At 46.4% G+C, this 22,581-nt stretch overlaps 1 protein-coding gene across 3 annotated transcripts in view; it reads right to left on the bottom strand.

Annotated features, from left to right (window-relative positions):
* The window catches only part of VAT1L (vesicle amine transport 1 like), a 127,737-nt gene that overhangs the window by 18,750 nt on the left and 86,406 nt on the right, over positions 1-22,581 (bottom strand). For all 3 annotated transcript variants that reach the window (XM_033943638.1, XM_033943639.1, XM_033943637.1), the window contains exon 8: positions 3,626-3,709. In XM_033943638.1, the coding sequence (XP_033799529.1) occupies positions 3,626-3,709 (84 nt within the window). The remainder of the gene's footprint in view (positions 1-3,625; positions 3,710-22,581) is intronic.

Below are 22,581 nucleotides of genomic sequence, written 5' to 3' on the forward strand. Positions count from 1 at the left end.
TTTTAAAGCCTTGAGGGTCACCTACGTTGTAGGCATATTTTGGGGCCTAGGGAGGTACATAGGGCCACCTAAGCTCGCCTAAGGCTAGGCGTAGGTGTGGTTTCGCCCAGAAGTGGCCTCAGGGGAGCTTAGGCGGCCCTAGGTGTCTCCCTAGGGTCGTGATATGTGCCTGAAATGTAGGCCAGCAAAATGCATGTCTACGTTTCACATAGACACGGCCACTGATCCGATCACGGCAAGAGAATCTTCCTGCCGTGATCAGATTAGCGGCTGCAGCAGGGAACCCGTTACCCCCCTCTCTGCAAAGACTATACAGACAGGCGGGATGCCTAATCCCTCCTGCCGGAACCCCCAAAGCAGCCCCCCCCCCCAAATGTCCACGGCAGGAGGAATGTCCAATTACTCCTGTCACCCCCCCAAGACATCCCTCAGCAGGAGGTATGCCCAGTCCCTCCTGCTGGAACCCCCCCCAAGACATTGAAATTCCCCCATCCCCCCCCCCCAAGACATCCCAGGCAGGAAGGTTGCCCAGTCCCTCCTGTCAGAAACCCCCCTCCCCTGAGACACCGGCATAGGAGGGGCCTTAGGCACCTGGGCCAACCGGAATCTTAGGACTCTATCATAGTGCATTTTGGTATGCACTGGGAGTGGTCTAACATTCTGATTGGTCAGATCCTTTAGGCCACTCCCATGGGGTGAAATCAGAGAGGTGCATAAATTGTACCAATTTTTTTTCTTGTTAAATCTTTATTCATTTTAAAACCAGCACAAAGTGCAACATATTATCAATCAACACAATAGGCAGCACTCAATTCCTTCAAATGATACAATAAATACATAACCCCCTCCCCACCCACCCTTCCTATAAGTGTAAAAACACTTAATATAATGCAAATGATCAAGATAAACAACCTTACAATCAAATAATAAATTACATACACCCCCTCCCACCCTGGATGTGCGGAATCAAAGGGCAAAACTAATAATCAATTCTTACAAAAATTTGTTAATGGGTCCCAAATTTCCTTGAACTTCTTATAATGTCCCAAACGCATTGAACTCATACGTTTGACACAATGTTTCCCACCAAAAACTATAGTTTAACCTGTCCCAATTTTTCCAATTCTTCATAATAAGCTGTAAGGCAACTCCTGTCATGATGAGAAATAATTTATTGTTATGTGAAGTTATTAGACTCTTGGGCATTAATAACGTACCAAACAGCACTGCATCATATGTCGATGCCAATGGAACTTCCAATATCCTATTGATTTGACCCCAAATGGATTGCCAAAATTTAAGTTTCAGGGGACAAAAGAAGAGCAGATGATCCCATGTCCCTATATCCAGAGGACAATGCCAGCATCTATTAGACTTAGAACTATCTACCCTTTGCAACCGAACAGGGGTCCGAAAAGTTCTATATAACAAAAATAACCAGGTTTGTCTCATAGATGCTGATGCTGTAAAAACGCACCAATTTTCAAAGGGAAAGTACACCTTTACTTTCCATTTGAAAATTACTCCACTAAAAATACTTGCACATGTTTACACTAATAATTCACGTCCAATATTTGAGAAAATTTACACACTTTTGAAAAACCTAGAAGGATGTGTGTAAGCCCAAATCCCACTCCAGAGACCCTGGGTAGACTATATATTCTTTTACTCCCACACAACGTGGCAATTTTCAAATTGTCCACGGCTGCAAGTAAAACATCGTTTGAAATATGCAAATGGGTTTGAAAATGGCCCTCTTACAGACAGCCCAATGAATATAGACCTCCTAAGAAAGAAGTTTATAGAATATTCACCAGGTACTAAAACTAATTTATCCTAAAATGAATGTCAGCATCCCAGCTGCTACCGGGGAGGGTTTGCAGGAATTCTATGAGGCAGCTGGCCTAGGAGATGATAAAGCCGAGTTCAATAATTAATTTCCTCGATTGCCTCATTAGCAAGCAAGTCGGAGAGCTCCAAAGTTGAGCTTGGCGCATCCATCATTTTTTGCAGCGTGCTCGTTTAGACTCTAAATGGCTGAGAAGAGACACTGCTGAGAGTTTATGGCATCTGGTTTGTTGAGTTTTCCCCGTTGCTTGTGGGGGGAGATGAAATGTTATGAAAAACTATTAATGTGACCGGTAGAGGGGAGGATGGGGAGAAGAAATGTAAATGCAGATCCATGGTAAGGGGCCCATAAATGTATGTTTGCCTCGTAGTACAGTGGATCCTTGGTTTACGAGCATAATTCGTTCCAGAAGCATGCTCGTAAACCAAATTGCTCGTATTTCAAAGCAAGTTTCCCCATAGGAAGTAAGGGAAACTGCTTTGATTGGTTCCACCTCCTCCCCCCCCCGAGGCTACAGGCGCTGCTCCATTCTCCCCCCTTTGAGGAATCCGACGCTGTTCCAACTCCCCCCCCCCCGGTGATCCGGCATCCCCCTCAGCGATCTGGCATCCCCCCCCCTCGAGCAGTCAATGACACCCTTTACCCGACTTGGCACCAGTGCCGGTGCCCGAAGATCCTCCCTCTTCTGGCGCGGCTGGGCGGTGCGTCGGAGATCCTCCTTCTTCTGGTCTGGGCTGGCTTTGAGCATTTGCGCATGCTCAAAGCCTTCTGGTCTCGCTCTCTCCGAGATTGAGAGCGAGACCAGAAGACTTTGAGCATGTGCAAATGCTCAAAGCTAGTCCAGCCCAGCCCAGAAGGAGGATCTCCGACGCACCGCCCAGCCCAGCCCAGGCCGCGCCAGAAGAGGGAGGATCTTCGGGCACCAGCACTGGTGCCAAGTCGGGTAAAGGGTGTCATTGATTGCTCGGGAGGGGGGGGATGTAGGATCGCGGTGGAGGGGGGCAATGCGAGCGGGGGGGATGCCGGATCGCTGGGGGGGGATGCCAGATCGCGGGGGGAGGGCGCTCGTACAGCGAGGCAAGCTCGGTTTACGAGGCACCAAGTTTGCGAATGTTTTGCTTGTCTTTCAAAACACTCGCAAACTGGTGCACTCGTAAACCGAGGTACCATTGTATTAATGTGGCCTTGTTGGGATTTAAGAATCTAGGGTTACCAGACGTCCGGATTTACCCGAACATATCCTCATTTTGAGGACATGTCTGGGAGTGCAGACAGCTTTTCAAAACCCCAGCGCTTTCTCCGTGTTTTGAAAAGCCTCCTCAAATCACATCGGGCGGGGAGGAATTCCGCGCATGCGCGGATGTCACGCGGCATCTGCACATGTGCGGACTTCCAATCTGCCCGAGCAGTGCAGGTGCGGGGGGTGGGGCTAGTGCCAGATTAGCGCATTACAGGGTGGGGATGGGCGGAACTGGGGGGGAGGGTATTCGGGGTCCGGATTTTCCGATTGGAAAATCTGGCAATCCCTAGTCACAACAGGATTACATAACTGTCGTGATATTATACTATTTCATTCAATCGATCAGTGTACTTGCTCCATTTCTTAAAATTTCCTGCCCCTTTTATTCTTTAACAGATGTGATTTTAGTATTGTGATATATTTAAGACTTTTGAATTTAACATAATCTCTTTTGTCCTGTCTATTGACAAGATGGGTGATCAAAAATTCTTGAACTGTGTTTAAATATATCATTAGCATTCCATTTCTTTACCAACCAGTGGGGTTGGAGCCTTCTCTACATCCAGAATTAGCTTTCCTATGTTTCCTCTGTCGTGGATTCTCTGCATAGCCTCTTTCACCTGGAAGAAAACAATAATTATACTATAACATATACCCTTCCATTTACATTAAATTCTATATATGGTGCTGAAAGATCAATGCTGAAATTTAGGTGAGGGTCCAAGATGTGCATTTGGCAAAATTAGCTAATGAGATACCAAAAATGAATTAACAGGCCTTATCAATGAATAATTGCATTTAATTGGCACTAATTTAGATTTAACATAGAAACATGGTGGTAGATAAAGGCCAAATGGCCCATCCAGTCTGCCCATCCGCGGTAACCATTATCTCTTTCTCTCTCTGAGAGATTCCACTTGCCTAAGAACTTAAGAACAGCTTTACATGGTCAGACCAATGGTCCATAAAGCCCAGTAGCCTGTTCTCATGGTGGCCAATCCAGGTCCCTAGTACCTGGCCAAAACCCAAGGTGTTGCTATATAGCACAGTTACTTACCGTAACAGGTGTTATCCAGGGACAGCAGGCAGATATTCTTAACGCATGGGTGACGTCACCGACGGAGCCCCGGTACGGACACTTTTAACTAGAAAGTTCTAGTTGGCCGCACCGCGCATGCGCGAGTGCCTTCCCGCCCGACGGAGGAGTGCGTGGTCCCCAGTTAAGATAAGCCAGCTAAGAAACCAACCCGGGGAGGTGGGTGGGATGTAAGAATATCTGCCTGCTGTCCCTGGATAACACCTGTTACGGTAAGTAACTGTGCTTTATCCCAGGACAAGCAGGCAGCATATTCTTATCGCATGGGTGACCTCTAAGCTAACAGAGAGGGAGGAGGGATGGTTGGCCATTAGGAAAATAAATTATGTAACACAGATTGGCCGAAGTGTCCATCCCATCTGGAGAAGGTATCCAGACAGTAGTGAGTAGTGAACGTGTGAACTGAGGACCAAGTGGCAGCCTTGCAGATTTCCTCGATGGGCGTGGAACGGAGGAAAGCCACAGAAGCAGCCATAGCTCTGACCCTGTGAGCCATGACAGCACCTTCCAGTGACAGCCATGACAGCACCTACCCGAGCATAACAGAACGCAATGCAGGCGGCAAGCCAGTTGGAAAGCATCCGTTTAGAGACAGGGCGACCTAGACGGTTAGGTCAAAGGATAAAAAGAGCTGAGGGGATGAGCGGTGAGCCCTGGTACGGTCAAGGTAGTATGCAAGGGCACGCTTACAGTCCAGCGTGTGTAACGCCTGTTCCCCAGGATGAGAATGGGGCTTAGGGAAAAAGACAGGCAACACAATGGATTGGTTGAGGTGGAAGTCCGAGACCACTTTGGGAAGGAATTTAGGATGGGTACGCAGAACCACCTTGTCATGGTGAAAAACAGTGAAAGATGGGTCGGCAACCAGTGCATGCAGCTCACTAACCCTCCTGGCAGAGGTGATGGCAATGAGGAAAAGCACCTTCCATGTCAGAAATTTGAGTGAAGTAGTGGCAAGAGGCTCAAACGGAGGTTTCATGAGGGCTGATAAAACCACATTCAGGTCCCAGACGACTGGAGGAGGCTTCAGGGGTGGTTTGACATTGAAGAGGCCTCTCATGAACCGGGAAACCAGGGGATGAGCCGTAAGCGGTTTTCCGAGGATAGGCTCATGAAACGTAGTGATGGCACTGAGGTGGACTCTGATTGAGGTGGACTTGAGGCCAGCATCGGATAGAGAGAGCAAATAGTCCAGTACAGTTTCCACCGCCAATGAGGTGGGATCGTGGTGATGCAGTAGACACCAAGAGGAGAACCTGGTCCACTTCTGATGGTAACATTGGAGGGTGGCCGGTTTCCTGGAGGCATCCAAAATGCGACGGACAGGCTGAAACAGATTCTCTGGAGAGGTCAGCCCGAGAGAAACCAAGCTGTCAGGTGGAGCGAGGACAGATTCGGATGTAGTAGAGACTGATGCTGCTGCATAAGTAGAGTAGGAAACACAGGAAGAGGAATGGGCTCCCTGGAGCTGAGCTGGAGCAGGAGGGAGAACCAGTGTTGGCGAGGCCACCAAGGAGCGATGAGAATCACGGTGGCTCTGTCCCTGCGGAGTTTGAATAACGTCCGCAACATCAGAGGCAGTGGAGGAAAGGCATAGAGGAACCGATCCGTCCAGTCGAGCAGGAATGCATCCGGGGCCAGACGATGAGGAGAGAAGAGTCTGGAACAGAACTGGGGCAGCTGATGGTTGTGAGGAGCTGCAAAGAGGTCCACCTGAGGAGTGCCCCAGCGAGCAAAGATGGAGCGGAGTGTGGGAGGATCCAGAGTCCACTCGTGAGGTTGAAGGATGCGGCTGAGATTGTTGGCCAGGGAGTTCTGTTCGCCCTGGATATAGACAGCCTTGAGGAAGAGACTGTGGGCCGTGGCCCAGGTCCAGATGCGGATGGCCTCCTTGCAGAGGAGGGGAGATCCGGTGTCGCCTTGCTTGTTTATGTAGTACATGGCGACTTGGTTGTCTGTACACAGGAGAAGAACCTGAGGGTAGAGAAGGTGCTGGAAGGCCTTGAGAGCATAGAACATGACCCTGAGTTCCAGGAAGTTGATGTGATGCTGACGCTCCTGAGGGGTCCAGAGTCCCTGGGTGCGAAGATCTCCCAGGTGAGCTCCCCATGCATAGGGGGAGGCATCTGTGGTTATGATCATGGAGTGATGGGGTAGATGAAAGAGTAGACCCCTGGAAAGATTGGAGGAGTTCAACCACCATTGAAGAGATTGCTGAAGAGACGATGTCACATAGATGGGATGAGAAAGAGGATCTGTGGTCTGTGACCATTGGTTGGCCAGAGTCCATTGGGGTGTCTTGAGGTGGAGACGCGCCAGAGGAAGCACATGGACCGTCGAGGCCATGTGGTCCAGGAGGACCATCATTTGCCGAGCTGGAATGGAGTGACGAAGGAGCACCTGACGGCAGAGGTGGAGCAGAGTCCGATGGCGGTCTGAGGGGAGAAACGCTCTCAGAGTGGTGTCGAGGACGGCTCCAATAAACTGAAATCGCTGTGTGGGAAGCAGATGCGACTTGGGGTAGTTGATCTCGAACCCCAGGAGGTGGAGGAAGGAGATGGTGTGCTGAGTGGCTTGAAGCACAAGAGGAGACGTAGGTGCTTTCACTAACCAATCGTCCAAGTAGGGGAACACCTGGAGGTCGTGGGACCTGAGAAAGGCCGCCACCACAATGAGGCACTTGGTGAACACCCTGGGCGATGATGCGAGGCCAAAGGGTAGCACTTTGTACTGATAGTGACGGTGCTGTATCTGAAATCGAAGGTAGCGACGTGAAGTCAGATGGATTGGAATGTGAGTGTAGGCCTCTTTGAGGTCTAGGGAACATAGCCAGTCGTGTTGAGAGAGAAGAGGGTAAAGCGTGGCAAGGGAGAGCATTCTGAACTTTTCCTTGACCAGACACTTGTTGAGGTCCCGGAGATCGAGGATGGGACGGAGGTCTCCTGTCTTCTTGGGAACTAGGAAGTAGCGGGAGTAGAATCCCTGACCCCTTTGGTCTGGGGGTACCTCTTCGATGGCATTGAGAAGAAGGAGGGATTGGACCTCCCTCAGGAGGAGAAGGGATTGGGAAGAGTGAGAAACAGACTCTATGGGAGGATTGTCTGGTGGAAGAGTCTGGAAGTTTAGAGAGTAGCCGTGGCGAATGATGTTGAGAACCCACAGGTCTGATGTGATGACCTCCCAACGGCTGAGGAAGAGTTGAAGGCGTCCTCCGATCGGCTGAGGAAGAGGCAATGATGGTGGGAGACTGGCTATGCCCTGGAGAAAAGAGTCAAAAGGGCTGAGATGGTTTTGACGGAGGGGGAGGCTTGGCAGATTGGTGGGATTGTGAGCGAGCCTGAGTTTGATGCTGTTGACGAGGTCGGCGAGGCTGTTGTTGAGGCGGGTTGAGAGGTCTTGCCGAAAACCTGTGTTGGTAGGAAGACTGCTGTCTGTAGGGGCGAGCAGGTGGAGTCTTCTTCTTAGGTTTTATCAGAGTATCCCACCTGGTCTCGTGTGCCGAGAGTTTCTGGGTGGTTGAGTCCAGGGACTCCCCGAAGAGTTCATCACCAAGACAAGGTGCGTTAGCCAGGCGGTCTTGGTGATTAATGTCGAGGTCAGAAACTCTCAGCCAGGCCAGGCGCCTCATGGCAACAGCCATTGCACATGTTCGAGAGGTCAATTCAAATGAGTCATAAATGGAGCGCACCATGAATTTCCGAAGTTGGAGTAAACTGGAAATTTGTTGTTGAAAAACAGGAACTTTACGGTCAGGAATGTATTTTTGGAAGGAGGAGAGTTGTTGCACCAAATGCTTCATGTAGAAGGAGAAGTGGAAGGTGTAATTATTAGCCCTGTTGGCAAGCATTGAATTTTGATAAAGGCGCTTGCCAAATTTATCCATCGTTTTGCCCTCTCTGCCAGGAGGGGTGGAGGCATAAACACTGGAGCCCTGGGTTTTCTTTAAGGTGGACTCCACTAGAAGAGATTCATGGGGTAGTTGAGGTTTGTCGAACCCCGGGATAGGAATGACCCTGTACAAACTATCCAGTTTTCGAGGGGCTCCCGGTACCGTGAGAGAGTTTTCCCAATTTTTGTAAAAAGTTTCCCTTAAGATGTCGTGGATGGGTAACTTCAAAAATTCTTTGGGGGGTTGTTCGAAGTCTAAGGCGTCGAGGAAAGCCTGGGATTTCTTAGAGTCGGATTCCAATGGGAGAGAAAGAGCCGCCGACATTTCCTGTAGAAATTTGGTGAATGAGGACTGTTCAGGTTTGGAACCGGTATCGACCATCGAGGGTTCCTCATCCGTTGATGAAGCCTCATCATCGGTACCGGGTGGGGATTCTTCCCTTAAGTCCGGGTCCCTGACGTCGGTGTGTGCAGGACGGGACGGTGGTGTGGATGGCTCAGTGTGGCGAGTCTTAGAGAGAGATTTGCCAGAGCGCATCGAGGTGGTACCGGGGGAGGAAGATCGGTGCCGGTCTCGGTCTCGGGGGGACCGGTGTCGGTCTTGATGTCGGGGAGGGTCGGCATCAGAGCGTGGTTGCACGGGAGGATTGAGTGGTTCAGCCGCGAGCTCCGGCATGGACGTGTTCAACGGTACCGATGGGGTCAACACCGGTGGTATGGTGCGAGGCTCGGGCCGGTCCGGTACCGGAAGGAGTGGGGCCAACATTGCTGGCAACAGGCGTTGGAGTTGCTGCTGTAGTTGCTCCTGCAATTGGCTTTGGAGTATGGCCGCAATGCGGTCGTCCAGAGGAGGCACCGGTACCGCTTTTTTCTTTTTCGGTACCATAGGTGCCGCTCCATGCCCCGGCAATGAGGAGGCCGGTGACGAGGCACTCACCGAAATCGGGGCGGAGCGTTTGCGGGGTCGGCGTGATGCCGGGAGGACCGGCGTCGCCGCTGTGGCAGGAGGGCGCTCAAGGGAAGTGGAAGGCTTCTTAGCTGGCTTACCTGGTGCTAGCGACCCCGAGGAAGGATCAGGCGTCGTTGAAGTAGTCAGTGCCGACTTTTGCGGTGCCGTCGACAGCGTGGCCGATTCCATGGCAGATCCGGTGCCGAAAAGTATATTCTGTTGGATCTGTCTATTTTTTAATGTATGTTTTTTCAGAGTAGCACAGCAGGTGTCAGCCCGATGCTCTGGACCCAGGCACTGTAGGCACCAATTGTGCGGGGCCGGCCTGAAAAATAAAGAAAAAGGAAAAAGCAAAGTTTTTTTTTTTTTTAAACGGAAAAGGAACCCGAAGGGAAAAATAACAAAAAGTAGAAAATTTCGCGAGCGGGAAGGCAAAAATAGATTTTTCAACAGCTGTTGAAAACACATGCGTCTTCTTCGCTCCGCGGAAACAAAGAAACTGGGGACCACGCACTCCTCCGTCGGGCGGGAAGGCACTCGCGCATGCGCGGTGCGGCCAACTAGAACTTTCTAGTTAAAAGTGTCCGTACCGGGGCTCCGTCGGTGACGTCACCCATGCGTTAAGAATATGCTATATTCCATGCTACCAATACAGGGAAAGCAGTGGCTTCCCCCATATCTTTCTCTCCCTTTCTGTTCCTTTCCTCCCTAAATCCCATTGTCCACCATCTCTCTCCCTTGTCTCTGTTTTTAAACCCATTATTTCTTCTTCCCCCTCCCTCCCTCTCCCCCCTTCCAGTCCAGCAGGCCCTCTTGAATTCAGACACAGCCTTTGTTTCCACCACCTCTTCCAGGAGACTGTGCCACTTATCTACCATCCTTTTCATAAAAAAGTATTTCCTAAGATTACTCCGGAGCCTATCATCCCTTATCTTCATCCTATGCCCTCTTATTGCAGAGTTTCCTTTCAAATGAAAGAGACTCGACTCATGCGCATTTATATTACATAGGTATTTAAACATCTCTATCCTATATCTCCCTTCTCCTGCCTTTCCTCTAAAGTACACATATTGAGATCTTTCTTTCCCCATTTTAGTTGGCTTCCTCTGGACTAACTCCATCCTTTTCATATCTTTTTTTTCCCAAATCTTTATTCATTTTAAGAAACAACATCAAGTGCAACATATTATCAAACAATTTACAAAATAAACAGCACTTAATTCCATCAATTGATATAATAAGTACATATCCCTTCCCCACCACCCACCCAGTCATACAGTATGAAGACAATCAAGAGTAATACAAATGACCAAGATAAACAAATTACAATTTTAAAATAAATTAAGTACATATTCCCCCCCTTCCTGGATGTGTATAAGCAACGGGCAAAACTAATAATATCTTTTTTAAAGTGCGGTCTCCAGAATTGTACACAATATTCCAAATGAGATTTCACCAGTGTCTTTATACAGGGGCATCAATACCTCCTTTTTCCTACTGGCCATACCTCGTCCTATGCAACCTAGCATCCTTCTAGCTTTCGCTGTCACCTTTTCAACCTGTTTGGCCACCTTAAGATCATCACATACAATCACACCCAAGTCCAGCTCTTTTGTCGTGCACATAAGTTCTTCACCCCTTAAACTGTACCGTTCCCTCGGGTTCTTGCAGCCCAAATGCATGACCTTGTAGTTCTTAGCATTAAATTTTAGCTGCCAAATTTCAAGCCATTCTTCATACATGCTCAGTTTTTATTAAATCTGTTGAGACAGGAAGGAGCATTTGGGGGTCACACCTATAATCAAGGTTTCTTTTCCAAAGGTATTATAGAACCTATTTATGAAACAGGTTAGAGCACTGTTCCAGGGCATCTATATGAAAGTATGTTATCATTGCCATTCTCCAATAACCAGCTTAGCAAATCTACCTTGAGAAATAATATTTTCTCATCTTTCTCCTCTCTTTTCCCTAGCAATGTACTCCTAAGGCAGGGTTAGGCAATTCCGGTCCTCAAAAGCCGGAGCCAGGTCAGGTTTTCAGGATATCCACAATGAATATGTATGAGATGGATTTGCATGCACTGCCTCCATGAGGTGCAAATCTATCTCATGCATATTTATTGTGGAGATCCTGAATACCTGACCTGGCTCCGGCTCTCGAGGACCGGAATTGCCTACCCTTGTCCTAAGGCAATATTTCCAGCGACTTTTCTCATAGAGGAAAAATGTTAATTAATGAATGCTGTTAGGATTTACATTCTGCCCACAGGCAGTCAAGACAAAAAGAGGATCCCTGATGCCTCATGAACCCAAGATGCATGCCTGGTCCAAGTAAGATTTTCTTCACATCTGCTGGAGGATATCTATTCTCAGCAGACCTGAGGAAAACACAAAGCACAATAGTCAAAACTGGAAGAAATCAGGCCTAGGCATTTTTTATGTTTTAAGTACTGTATAAAGTTTTCTTTTCTTTAAACGTTTGATCAGTTTGATTTGGTAAACCTGTTTACACAATGAATATTTATTATTATTACTATTTTCATCATATATGAGATATTATCCCTTTATAACTTGAAAAGTTACTGGAATGTTCTTCTAAGTAGGCTCTAATTACTCATTTTATTTTTCTCATCTACTATAATAAAACGCTAGGCACGCATGCATACTCTTACCTGCGTGTTCCGTTTTCAGTGATCTGTAGGTCCCTTGCCGGCAGGAGTGTGTGTGCACGCTTAACTGTGGCAGTGGCCGATTGACGGAGGAAGGAAACATGCCGCGACTCCCCCCTCCCGCCTTCACTCATCCACCGCCAGAAAAACCTCGCTAGGGCTGGCTGCAGTAGACCGCGAGGCGGTTGTTGGGAAGTGGGCAGGTGCTGGCGGCGTTTGCGTGCACCGAATTGGCGCTCGGGGCAGGAAGATGGGAAACGGTCCTTAATGGCCTTTCGCAAGCATGCCGGTGTGGGCGGCAAACCAGCTCTAGCTCATCCGCTGTGGCCAGAACGACCTGCCTGAAAGCGGCCGCCAGCGAGGTATTTGGAGAAGGCAAGATGGTGAGAGGGAGAGAGATTCAGTGAGGGGACAGAAGGGAGAGGGAGAGAGATGGACATGAGGTTCGTGCCAATGGGCCAGAAGGGGTGCTGCTGGACAGGGAGAGCAGGGAAGAGGTGCTGCTGGACAGGGGGGAGGTAAAAGGAAGGGAGAAGGGCTGCTGCTGGACAGGGGGAGCAGTGAAGGGGTGCTGCTGGACAGGGGGGAGGGAGTTAAAAGGAAGGGAGAAGGGTACTGCTGGACAAGGGGAGCAGGGAAGAGGTGCTTCTGGACAGGGGGGAGGTAAAATGAAGGGAGAAGGGCTTCTGCTGGACGGGGGAACAGGGAAGAGGTGCTGCCGGATAGGGGGGGAGGTAAAATGAAGGGAGAAGGACTGCTGCTGGACAGGGGGAGCAGGCAAGGTGGTGGTGGACAGCTGAGGAAAGAGAGAGAAAGAAAGAAAGAAAGAAAGAAAGAGAAAAAGACAGAAAGCGGCCAAGAAGAGAGAGAAAGACAGACAGACACACACATCTATTCTAGCACCTGTTAATGTAACGGGCTTAAAGACTAGTAAAGGAATAAAATCTTAATGAAGATTTACACTCTGCCTATGGGTAATCAAGACAAAAAGAGAATCCCCGATGCCTCATGAACCCAAGAACCATCAGCACTTCATTGTATTCACTCTAATAGTGGGCATGGTGAGCAGTTCTCAAATAGCTCATTTAGCTGGGTTAATGGTGTTTGGGAAATTGCCCTCACAGAGTGGATGTGTGGCCTAGCGGTTAGAGCTGCTGCCTCAGTAACCTGAGGTTGCAAGTTCAATCCTACCCTATTCCTTTTGACTCTGGACAAGTGCCTTAACCTTCCATTGTCCCAGGTACCACAATTAGACTGTGAGCCTGCCAGAACAGATAGAGAAATAGTATGGTATTCAATGCATTGTAAATCACTTTGGGTTAGGGTTACCAGAAGTCTGGATTTCTCCGGACATGTCCTCTTCTTGAGGACATATCTGTGGGTCTGTTTGGGTTTTGAAAAGCCTCCTCAAATCGCATCGGGCAGGGAGGAAGTCCGTGCATGGGTGGACTTCCTCCCTGCCTGATGCAATTTGCGGACAAGAGCAGGCAGCAGGGGCAGGTCTAGGGGGGTCTAGATTTTCTGACTGGAATATCTGGCAACCCTACTTTGGGTGAATATCACCATGGTAAAGGTGGTTAATAAATCCCAATAAATGAAAAAAATCTTAGGTTGAGAGGACACCTATTTGTAACCAGTGTGCCTTGATAAAATTCTCCTTGAAAAACAGCTTGGGAATTAATCTGCTTGGGAGCCAGCATAAATAACCACGCTTACTTTATATAATTTAGGTGTGAATGTTGACTCCATCTGGGCACTGCCTAAAACCCACTCCCATGCATGACTATGCTTGGCTTGCATAAAAGTGCAAAACGTGGAGCCAGATCTATAAATCAAAGTTTTACCACTCCAGGATAAGCACTATAATATCAAATAACTAGTTTTTTAGCCCATTACATTAACGGGTGCTAGAATAGATGTGTAGATTTAGGCATTTCTTTCTTTCTGTCTTTCTTTCTCTCTCCCTGCCCCCTTTCTTTCTGTCTCTCTCCCTGGCCCCCTGTCTGTCTTTTTCTTTCTCTCTCCCTGCCCCCCATCTGTTTTTCTTTCTGTCGCTCTCCTTGCCCCCTGCCTGTCTTTCTTTTTGTCTGTCTCCTTGGCCCCCTGTCTGTCTGTCTTTCTGTCTCTCCCGCCTCTTCAACAGCACCCCTTCCCTTCTCCCCCTGTCCAGCAGTAGCCCTTCTCCCTTCCTTTTTCCTCTCCCCTGTCCAGCAGCACCCGTTCCCTGCTCCCCCTGCCCAGCAGTAGCCCTTCTCTCTACTTTTACCTCCCCCCTGTCCAGTAGTACCCCTTCTCCCTTCCCTGCTCCCTGTCCAGTATCCGCTAGGCCGGGCAGCCTCAGGATTCTTGCTAGGCCAGCCCGCCTCGCATTATCGAAGTGGGCCAGCCTAGCAAATGCTCCACAGCTGCTGCCACTGCTGGTCCGGGGGTGAGAAGAGGCCTCCCAGCAGCAGCAGCGTAGTCAGAAGGCAGAAAGTCAGCCGGCGTCGGATATTGGGGCAGGAAATCAGCTGAGGCAGGCAATGCACATGCGCGGCACGGAAGCCTGGATCATGGCACACGGAGATTGAAGTGCGCATGCGTGCTAAGGGTTTTATTATAGTGGATGGTGAAATAAGAATTGACATAGCCATCATCTTAGTTTCGTGGTTACTATGTGTTAATATCCCATATTATGCCACAGTAATTACAAAATCTAATACACTTAAGTAATAGGGCCCAGTATTTAATATTTAAAAGTTCATGTTCAGTATGCATTTTTACAAATTTGTTCTGGGAGGGCTGACTTTGGGGTGATCATAATTGTCAAGCTGAGGAGCGGGAATGCATAATAACCTTATAGAATTTGCTGTACAGCAAAAGATTAGAGAAACTGGGCCTCTTCTCCCTTGAACAGAGGAGATTGAGAGGGGACATGATCGAAACATTCAAGGTACTGAAGGGAATAGACTTAGTAGATAAGGACAGGTTGTTCACTCTCTCCAAGGTAGGGAGAACGAGAGGGCACTCTAAAATTGAAAGTGGATAGATTCCGTACGAACATAAGAAAGTTCTTCTTCACCCAGAGAGTGGTAGAAAACGGGAACGCTCTTCCAGAGTCTGTCATAGGGGAAAACACCCTCCAGGGATTCAAGACAAAGTTAGACAAGTTCCTGCTGAACCGGAACATACGCAGGAAGGGCTAGTCTCAGTTAGGGCGCTGGTCTTTGACCAAAGAGCCACCGTGTGAGCGGACTGCTGGGCACACTGGACCACTGGTCTGACCCAGCAGTGGCAATTCTTATGTTCTTATGCCAACAAATGACTATAAAACTGCTATTATATATGAGGATATTTAAAAGAAAATTACATTAATGTACATAATCTTGTATGGTCCGATATAGTTTTGCCATATTAAGTAACATAACATAATAACAAATTTCTAGACCGCATAACCCTAAGTTCAATGCAGTTAACAAAAGATTATGCTATGAGAAAATACAAAAAAAGAAAATGTAATTAGAAAAAAATTTGGAAAAAAGAAAATAAGTCTTCAGAAGTTTTCTATAATGTATATAAGATGTAGATCTAATCAATAATAGGTGAAAATCTTTATCATAATGAGCTGCTTGATAAGAAAGACAGTAACCATGTTTTCTTACTTTTACACCCCTTAACTAAAGGGAACGTAAATAGGGCATGAGATTTTCTACTCTTTTCCTGTGTCATAAAAACAAATCTGTCAACAAGATACAATGGGGCCACACCAGATGAGACTTTATAGTATAGACCAGTGTTCTTCAACCACCGGTCCATGGACCAGTGCCGGTCCACAGGGCCAGCACGTGCATCAGGCCCAAAACAGTGTTCTTCAACCGCCAGTCCATGGTGCGATCGATGCGGCGTTATCTTCGAGCCAGCTGCCTCTTCCTAACCGATTCAGTGTCTCCTACGGGCATCCTGTGCCTGAACCGGAAGCCTTCTCTCTGACGTTGCAACGTCAGAAGGAAGACTTCCAGATGAGGCACGGGATGTGCAAGGTGCAATTAGTACTATTATGGGGGCGGGGTCTGGGGTGGAGATTGGGTAGAGATGGGCGGGGTCTGGCCCACGACTTAGCCCAGTGTTCTTCAACCGCCGGTCCACGGATCGATGCTGGTCCACAGAATAATTCTTTTATTTCTGCCGGTCCATAGGTGTAAAAAGGTTGAAAAACACTGGTATAGACAACCTAACTTAAAAATCACCCGTGCCTCCACTGTACATACAGATTTTCATCAACTGCTTTGCTTAAAATTAGAAGGCCTTTTCTGTTATTCTTTGAAGTTTCATGATGCTGTTCAAGCCTCTGTTTCAGAAGGTAGAAATCCCTTTTAATTACCGACAAACATTCAATGTTCTCTGTAATTACAAAAAAATAAAAGGAGATGACCTTTTTTTTCTCTCCTGTCAGAGCTGCCAGTGAATACCCTTTTCCTTAGTTTTGGTGTAGTGTTACCATGACAACAAGGCCAAACACAGGGCCAGGATGAGAAAAACATGCCTTAGGGCTTGGAGTACCTTTCACATACAGGTTTCTGATTTATGGAACTACTCCAGTCACAGTCAGTCAGCTAGTATGAAAACAAATGAGGCAATTAGTTTCAGATACTGACCAACACCATTTCTGCATTTTTTTTTTCTATTTATGAAAATAGTATATTTCCCCTGATATAGCTTAAACAATTTTTTCAGAAGGGATTCTACTATTCACAAATTAAAGACCTTACCAGTTTTTCTGAAACTGCATTGATGATTTATAATTGCATAAATTGTATTACTAAATCTGAATTGTGCTTTGTATTAACTCTTATGTTGTTGATTGAATTAAGGAAAGATTAGCTACTTACCTTGATAATCTTCTTTCTAGTAAATATGCGCATCATTCTGGAACACTTGGGTTGTGTATCTCTAGTCATGAGATCCTGTTTAGAGAGATTCATTTACATTTTTCTGTTCCGCCTTCCATCTCTCTGGGCTATCCTCAGTTTATATCAAAACAGATGGTCAGCCCTAGAGGAGAAAGCATAACAGGGGACTCTCCCTGAGAAACAAATCTGTTCTGTTCATAACATATAACATGAAACAATCATGAAACATCTAAACATTTAACGTGATGGAACGAACAGGCCATCTACTAGAGCGCAACCTACACCAACACTCTTGGAGTTCTGAAAGATATTCCATGCCCTATCAAGCGCCTTCCCTGGGCTCCTCTGGCAGCTTCCCGGTGCCATTATTAGTCTCTCCACTGGTCGCCACCAGCCCTGCCGGTCCCTCTGCTCCTTGCTTGCCAGACCCCCTCCACCTTGGACCTTCACTCTTCTGGCTCTTCTTGTGGGGCCACTGTCGGTCCCTACACTTCCTAGCCTCTTGGGTCCCCATGGGTCCTAGACATTTCACCAGTCCCACATCTGGTCATCAAGCTCGAGCCTCTCCTTGGACTCCAGGCTCTACTGGGCCATCTGGCTACTCCTTCTTCTAGGCCCTCTCACAGTTGCTCAGTCATCTTCTCCTGGATGCACACACTGAGAACTCTCCCAATCCCTCAGTTGTCTTCTCCAAAACCCATGCACTGAGGACTCCTTCTGAGTCGGTCTCTCTCTAAGGGCTCTTCCTATGGACTTACTTCCTCTCAGCTGATCTTTGTGAGGACAGTCCTGTCACTCACTCCTCTGGTCTCTCACACCACTACCAGGTCCTCTGCCGGTTGTTAACCCTGGGGTACCCTTTTGGTCACCCCCAAGGTCTACTGGGCAAGCTGGTCTAACATGCTTACCGAGGGTTAGGTCAGAAACCAGCATTCCTCCCCTTGAGGGTCACCTGGCTCCCAAAGGAGCTTATTAGTTTCCTAGCTTTCTGCTCTGGACTATCTTTTTCAGCACCACTGTTCCCTTCAGGGTGAGTGGACATCTCCCAGCAGCCTTTGCAGGATGTTATGCAAAATAGTTCCTTCTTTCTGCTGCTAAGGCTCTCCTCCGCTAGTCAGTGACAGGAACTTCACCCTGTTACAACCAGGTAGGAAATGGAAAGAGATGTCTGGTTTGAAGGCAGGAGGGGTGGGAGCAGAAGAGATGGGGGAGAGATGCTTATTTGTGGGTGAAAGGGAGGGAGACATGCACAATAATGGAATAATGGAAGAGAGGGAGAGAAATGTTGAACACCAGGGGGATGTTAAGGACAACAGGGAAAGGAGAGGGATAGATGATGTATCAAGTGAGAGGGTAGGGGGAAGGACAACAGTGGATGTGGGAGAGATCAAGGAGGGGTGCCATGAAAAAAAAGGAGAGATTTTATACCATGCAAAGGATGGGGGAAGAAGGAGAGATTTTTCTCCAACCCCAAGTCAAAAGGGAGCTCTGTGGCCCTGGCTCAAGAATTAAAAAAAAAAAAAAAAAAAGAGAGAATCAGCTCATGTCTTTTCTTGATGACTCAGATGGAAAGCTACCTTGTTGTATAAAATTATTGTGCCTGACACTGCTGTCTGAGTACCCACAAACTTTCTTCTAGGCTAATTAACTAATTAGCATAAAATAATCTTAGTGAAATTTATTGAGATGCATCAAACATTTTTGTCTTCTCTCTACAGATTCTGCCACATAATTTTTATGAATAAAAATGGGCTCAATATTCCCCAGAAATCCAATGCAGAGCCATACTGGGGCTCTGGCACTGAATTTCTGGGTATATGGATCCAGCAGAAGAATAGCTAGTTAAGTGCAATATTTAGCTCTTAACTGGCTATGGTGATCCGCATAAAAACAGGACTAACTTATGCGGTCCTACTTATGTGGTGACCTTGGCTGATGTGCTGAATATCGTCACTTAACCAGCCAAGTGCTGACTTCGTCCCTTCCTCTGGAACACCCCCAAAATAGCTATTCATGTTGGCTGCTAACCAGACATTTTCAGTAGTAGCACTATATGGTTGACACTGAATATGATTTGTAACTGGTTAGGAGCCATTTAAGGCTGGTTAAATTGCTTTGATTATCAAATGCTGATCATGGGGACTTTTGCAAAATTATGTAAATAAACACTGGCAAATACTCATGGGGATTATTTTTTCATCCCACAGCATAATGCTCCTGGGCTTCATCTTATGTTTAAGTATTTTTATTGAAAATTTGACATATAACCAAACACTGCAAACTCAGTAGAAAAAAGAATACAAAGCAAGTGCAACACATCCCTGCCCTCCCTTCCTTCCCCGTATCTGGGCTTCATCTTAAGAGCCACACATATCAATTACACGATGCTCTTGTTCTCCCCAGCACAAACTCTCTCCTGAGACCCCTCCCATATAAAAGCCCCCCAGCATGAAGCCCCATCCAAGCCTGAATAAACTGTTAAGTCACATCTCTACCTCACAGAAAGACCTCCCAAGCTTCAAACTCCCACCTGTTAGGCTTCTCCTCTCCTTAATCCCCCTCCTCCTAGGGTCTACCTTAGAAAACTCTGGCCTACTGGGGTTGGGTGAAATTGCTCCCCCTCACTCCTGCCTTTGCTGTGCCTGGTTTAAACTGGTGCCAGCATCTCTAGGTGGTAGTCTCACAATGCTACTGCTAGAGGCAGTGACATAGTCATGGGAGGGGGCAGGGGAGCCGTCTTGGAGGCGATGCCGGAACCTCTCCACCCCATGCTCACACCCCCTTATCTCTTTAAATCTTTGCCAGCATGAGCAACTTTTCCTGTCTGCTGCTCGCAATGGCCTGGTTCCCCTCTGAAATCACTTCCTGGTCATGGGGTTAAGGAAGTGATGTCAGAGAGAAAGCCAACTTCGGCGCGAGCAGGCCAGAGAAGCTGATCACTCTGGTGAAGAATTAAGAGGTATAAGGGGAGGGGGAGGAAGGGTGAGAATATGGCATGAGGGGTGAGGAAGGACGGGGAGGGAATGCGCAAGGGGGCCCCACCACCCTGGGCGCCTCCTACCCTCGCTATGCCATTGGCTAGAGGCAAGTTTTATCGTGTCATAATGCTGCTTTTGAGGTTGCTCACCAACAGCATTATGCATATACCATGGGAGTCAGTAACTTGTGGTGCTGAGATACTGCATGTGGGTGGCTACTATGATATATCAAGATGTGGCAAAAGACCGACTTTTAATTTTTTTTCTACATGGAAGCTGCAATACTTTATGCAGCTACACACATACATTTTGCCAGTCCTTCTACTGACTTGTAGAGGAGGAGCTTGCTTGGGTCTGGATTTTAGATTTGCATACAGCAGGCTCTCAGTTAACCGGCACCCATGGTGATTGGTAGATGCCGGATAAATGTAGCTTGAGAGTTACTATTAAAAATAGGCCTAACTAATACTACACCCCATACTATGCCATACCATAAACTGTTCCAAACTACCAGACATGTGGTAGGCAAAGCATGGGCATATTGAAGTGTGGCGTGCCAAGTTTACACTTAAATTTCTGCCAGAAATTTTCATTTTTATTTAAAATATTACCATATTTCTTTGATTTTTTTTTTTTCTGGTTGCTTGAGTTACGGTTAAAAGAGAGTCTACTATAGTTTGAGTTAGATGTAAGATAATTGGCTTATACTCCTGCATATAATTGCATCAGCCTACCAAAAGATTTAGGATGCCTCAACTCATGATATGATCCCTCTGATTTTGGGTGGGAAGGCAAACCTTTCTGGATTTTAATCCTGATTTTTTTTTTTTTTTTAATACAGTTGCTCTAGATAAAATTCCTCATCACTTTTCCTATGGCAAAATGAGAAAAGGCTACTGAGATTTATTGAGCTATCTTTCATGAGTCCACTTACAGAGATATACTCTCTAAAGCACTGATTATAAAGTGTGCTTTCATCCTGTTATTTTATTAAATATGGCCGAGTGGACTTCAATTTCATTTAAACCTCTTCCCTGTGCCAAAAAGCCTGCTGACGATTCTGAAACGGAAAGACCCGCTAAAGAATTAGCTAAGACTTTGCTTCACCATAGCCACAGCCACCCAATGTATTGGCTCCTGTATTGTGATGTAATGGTTCTTGTCTTTGCTTTAAGACATATAAACAGAAACTAAGGCTAAGCGCTTTGTATGAGAAATGAAAGGTTATCACAAAGGCACATTCAGTGCCAGCTGATGTTCGGATTACGTTAGCGTTTTAAGTTCAAATACAAATCAATTTTCAGAGTCTTTTTCTCTAGCAGAACTGAATTATAAACAAAAATTGAACTGTACCCTTATTAATAATCAGTCAAGATAGGAGAGGGGGCTGAAAAATTGAAACGATCTTTTCATATATTTAAAGAAACGACAGATTAATATGCTCCTGAGCGCTTCTTGGCCTTCCAGTACAAAACATGCTATTTGCACTGACATTAATCCTGAGGTTATATTCTGCGCTTTTTATAATATTAACAAATTATACGAGGACACACAACATATATGTTCATATAATGATTCAAAATGTGTGATCGTGGCACCTTTTCAAACCCAGCATGCACCCAAAAAGAGGGAGAAAAAGCCTCAGACTAATATAACCTTATAGAACCAAAAAGTACAAATCAACACTGCTTTTGATACTTTCACTGGCAAAAAAACTCCCTCACAGAACAGCTCAGGTTTAGAAAAGGGCAAAGTCACCCGGAGGCACGTTCAAGGACTTAGCAGACAAAAGACGACTTGAGCTCCAACGCTGTCACATCTTCTCCATCTAGTTGTGTTTTAAGAATATAAATAAAACCTGAAATAGCAAGCAATTTCTTTGTAGACAATAAAGTAGCTATGTATTACAAAATGGATAATTGCCGAAGGTGCCCTTGAGGTGAGATTTAAAAACATGTAATACTCTGGCAATGCTTTTATATGGCCTGGTGCCCGCATATCTGCTTGCTCCACTCAGACTTCACCTCAGCACTAACCGGACAGTGGGAGTCACATTAGATCACCATTTAACCCTGATGGAACATACTGACTTAGGGCTCCTTTTACAAAGGTGCGCTAGCGGTTTTAGTACACGCTTAGTGCACACTAAAATGCCGCACGCGCTAGCCACTACTGCCTCCTTTTAAGCAGGCGGTAGTTTTTCAGCTAGCGCGCTATAGCGTGAACTAATTTTGTGCGTGCATTAAAAACGCTAGTGCACCTTCGTAACAGGAGCCCTTAGTGATATAAAAATGCTTTTTTGTACTATGGAAGTTAAAGAGTATAAAAAAATATTTTGACCCATTATCTTTTAGACTATTAGTGCAGGCATTAGTTTTATCCATTTTAAATTAACCTTTTGTAATCCGCCTTGAACCGCAAGGTAATGGCGGAATAGAAATCCCTAATGTAATGTAATGTAATTACTGCAATATTATTTATTTAGGAGCCTCTAAGAAACTATTAAGAAAATTGAGGATAATTCAGAATACGATTGTCAGATTGATTTTTGGCTTAAAAAAGAATGATCATATTAGTCCTTATTATCGTTTGTTGCACTGGCTGCCAGTAGAGACTTGAGTCTTATTCAAGTTTTTTTGTATTTGTTTCAAGCTGATCTTGGGACTAACTCCAACTTATTTCTTGTCACATTTTATATGGTATAGTCCGATGAGGAAAACTAGAAGTCAACATTTGCTTACCCGAAAATTGGTGGTTGCAAATACAAGACTTTCCTGGATAAGACCCTTGCGTTCCAAGCAGGTAAACAGCAGTCTTGGTTGGGTAAATGTATTTGTCAAGCCATGTCATCCTACAGTACTTTTTGGAAAGTGATCAAGATGATGTTTGAAACATTCATTTCCTAGGTTGCATCATTATGAACTGTTATTCTAAGCAAAAGTTTGTATTGTATTTTCCTAAAGAATATTTGTATTTTTAAGAAATATTTTGTATCTTCTTACCATCTTGTATTTCGTTGATTGT

This window comes from Geotrypetes seraphini, chromosome 4, assembly GCF_902459505.1.
Source record: "Geotrypetes seraphini chromosome 4, aGeoSer1.1, whole genome shotgun sequence".
NCBI lineage: Eukaryota > Metazoa > Chordata > Amphibia > Gymnophiona > Dermophiidae > Geotrypetes > Geotrypetes seraphini.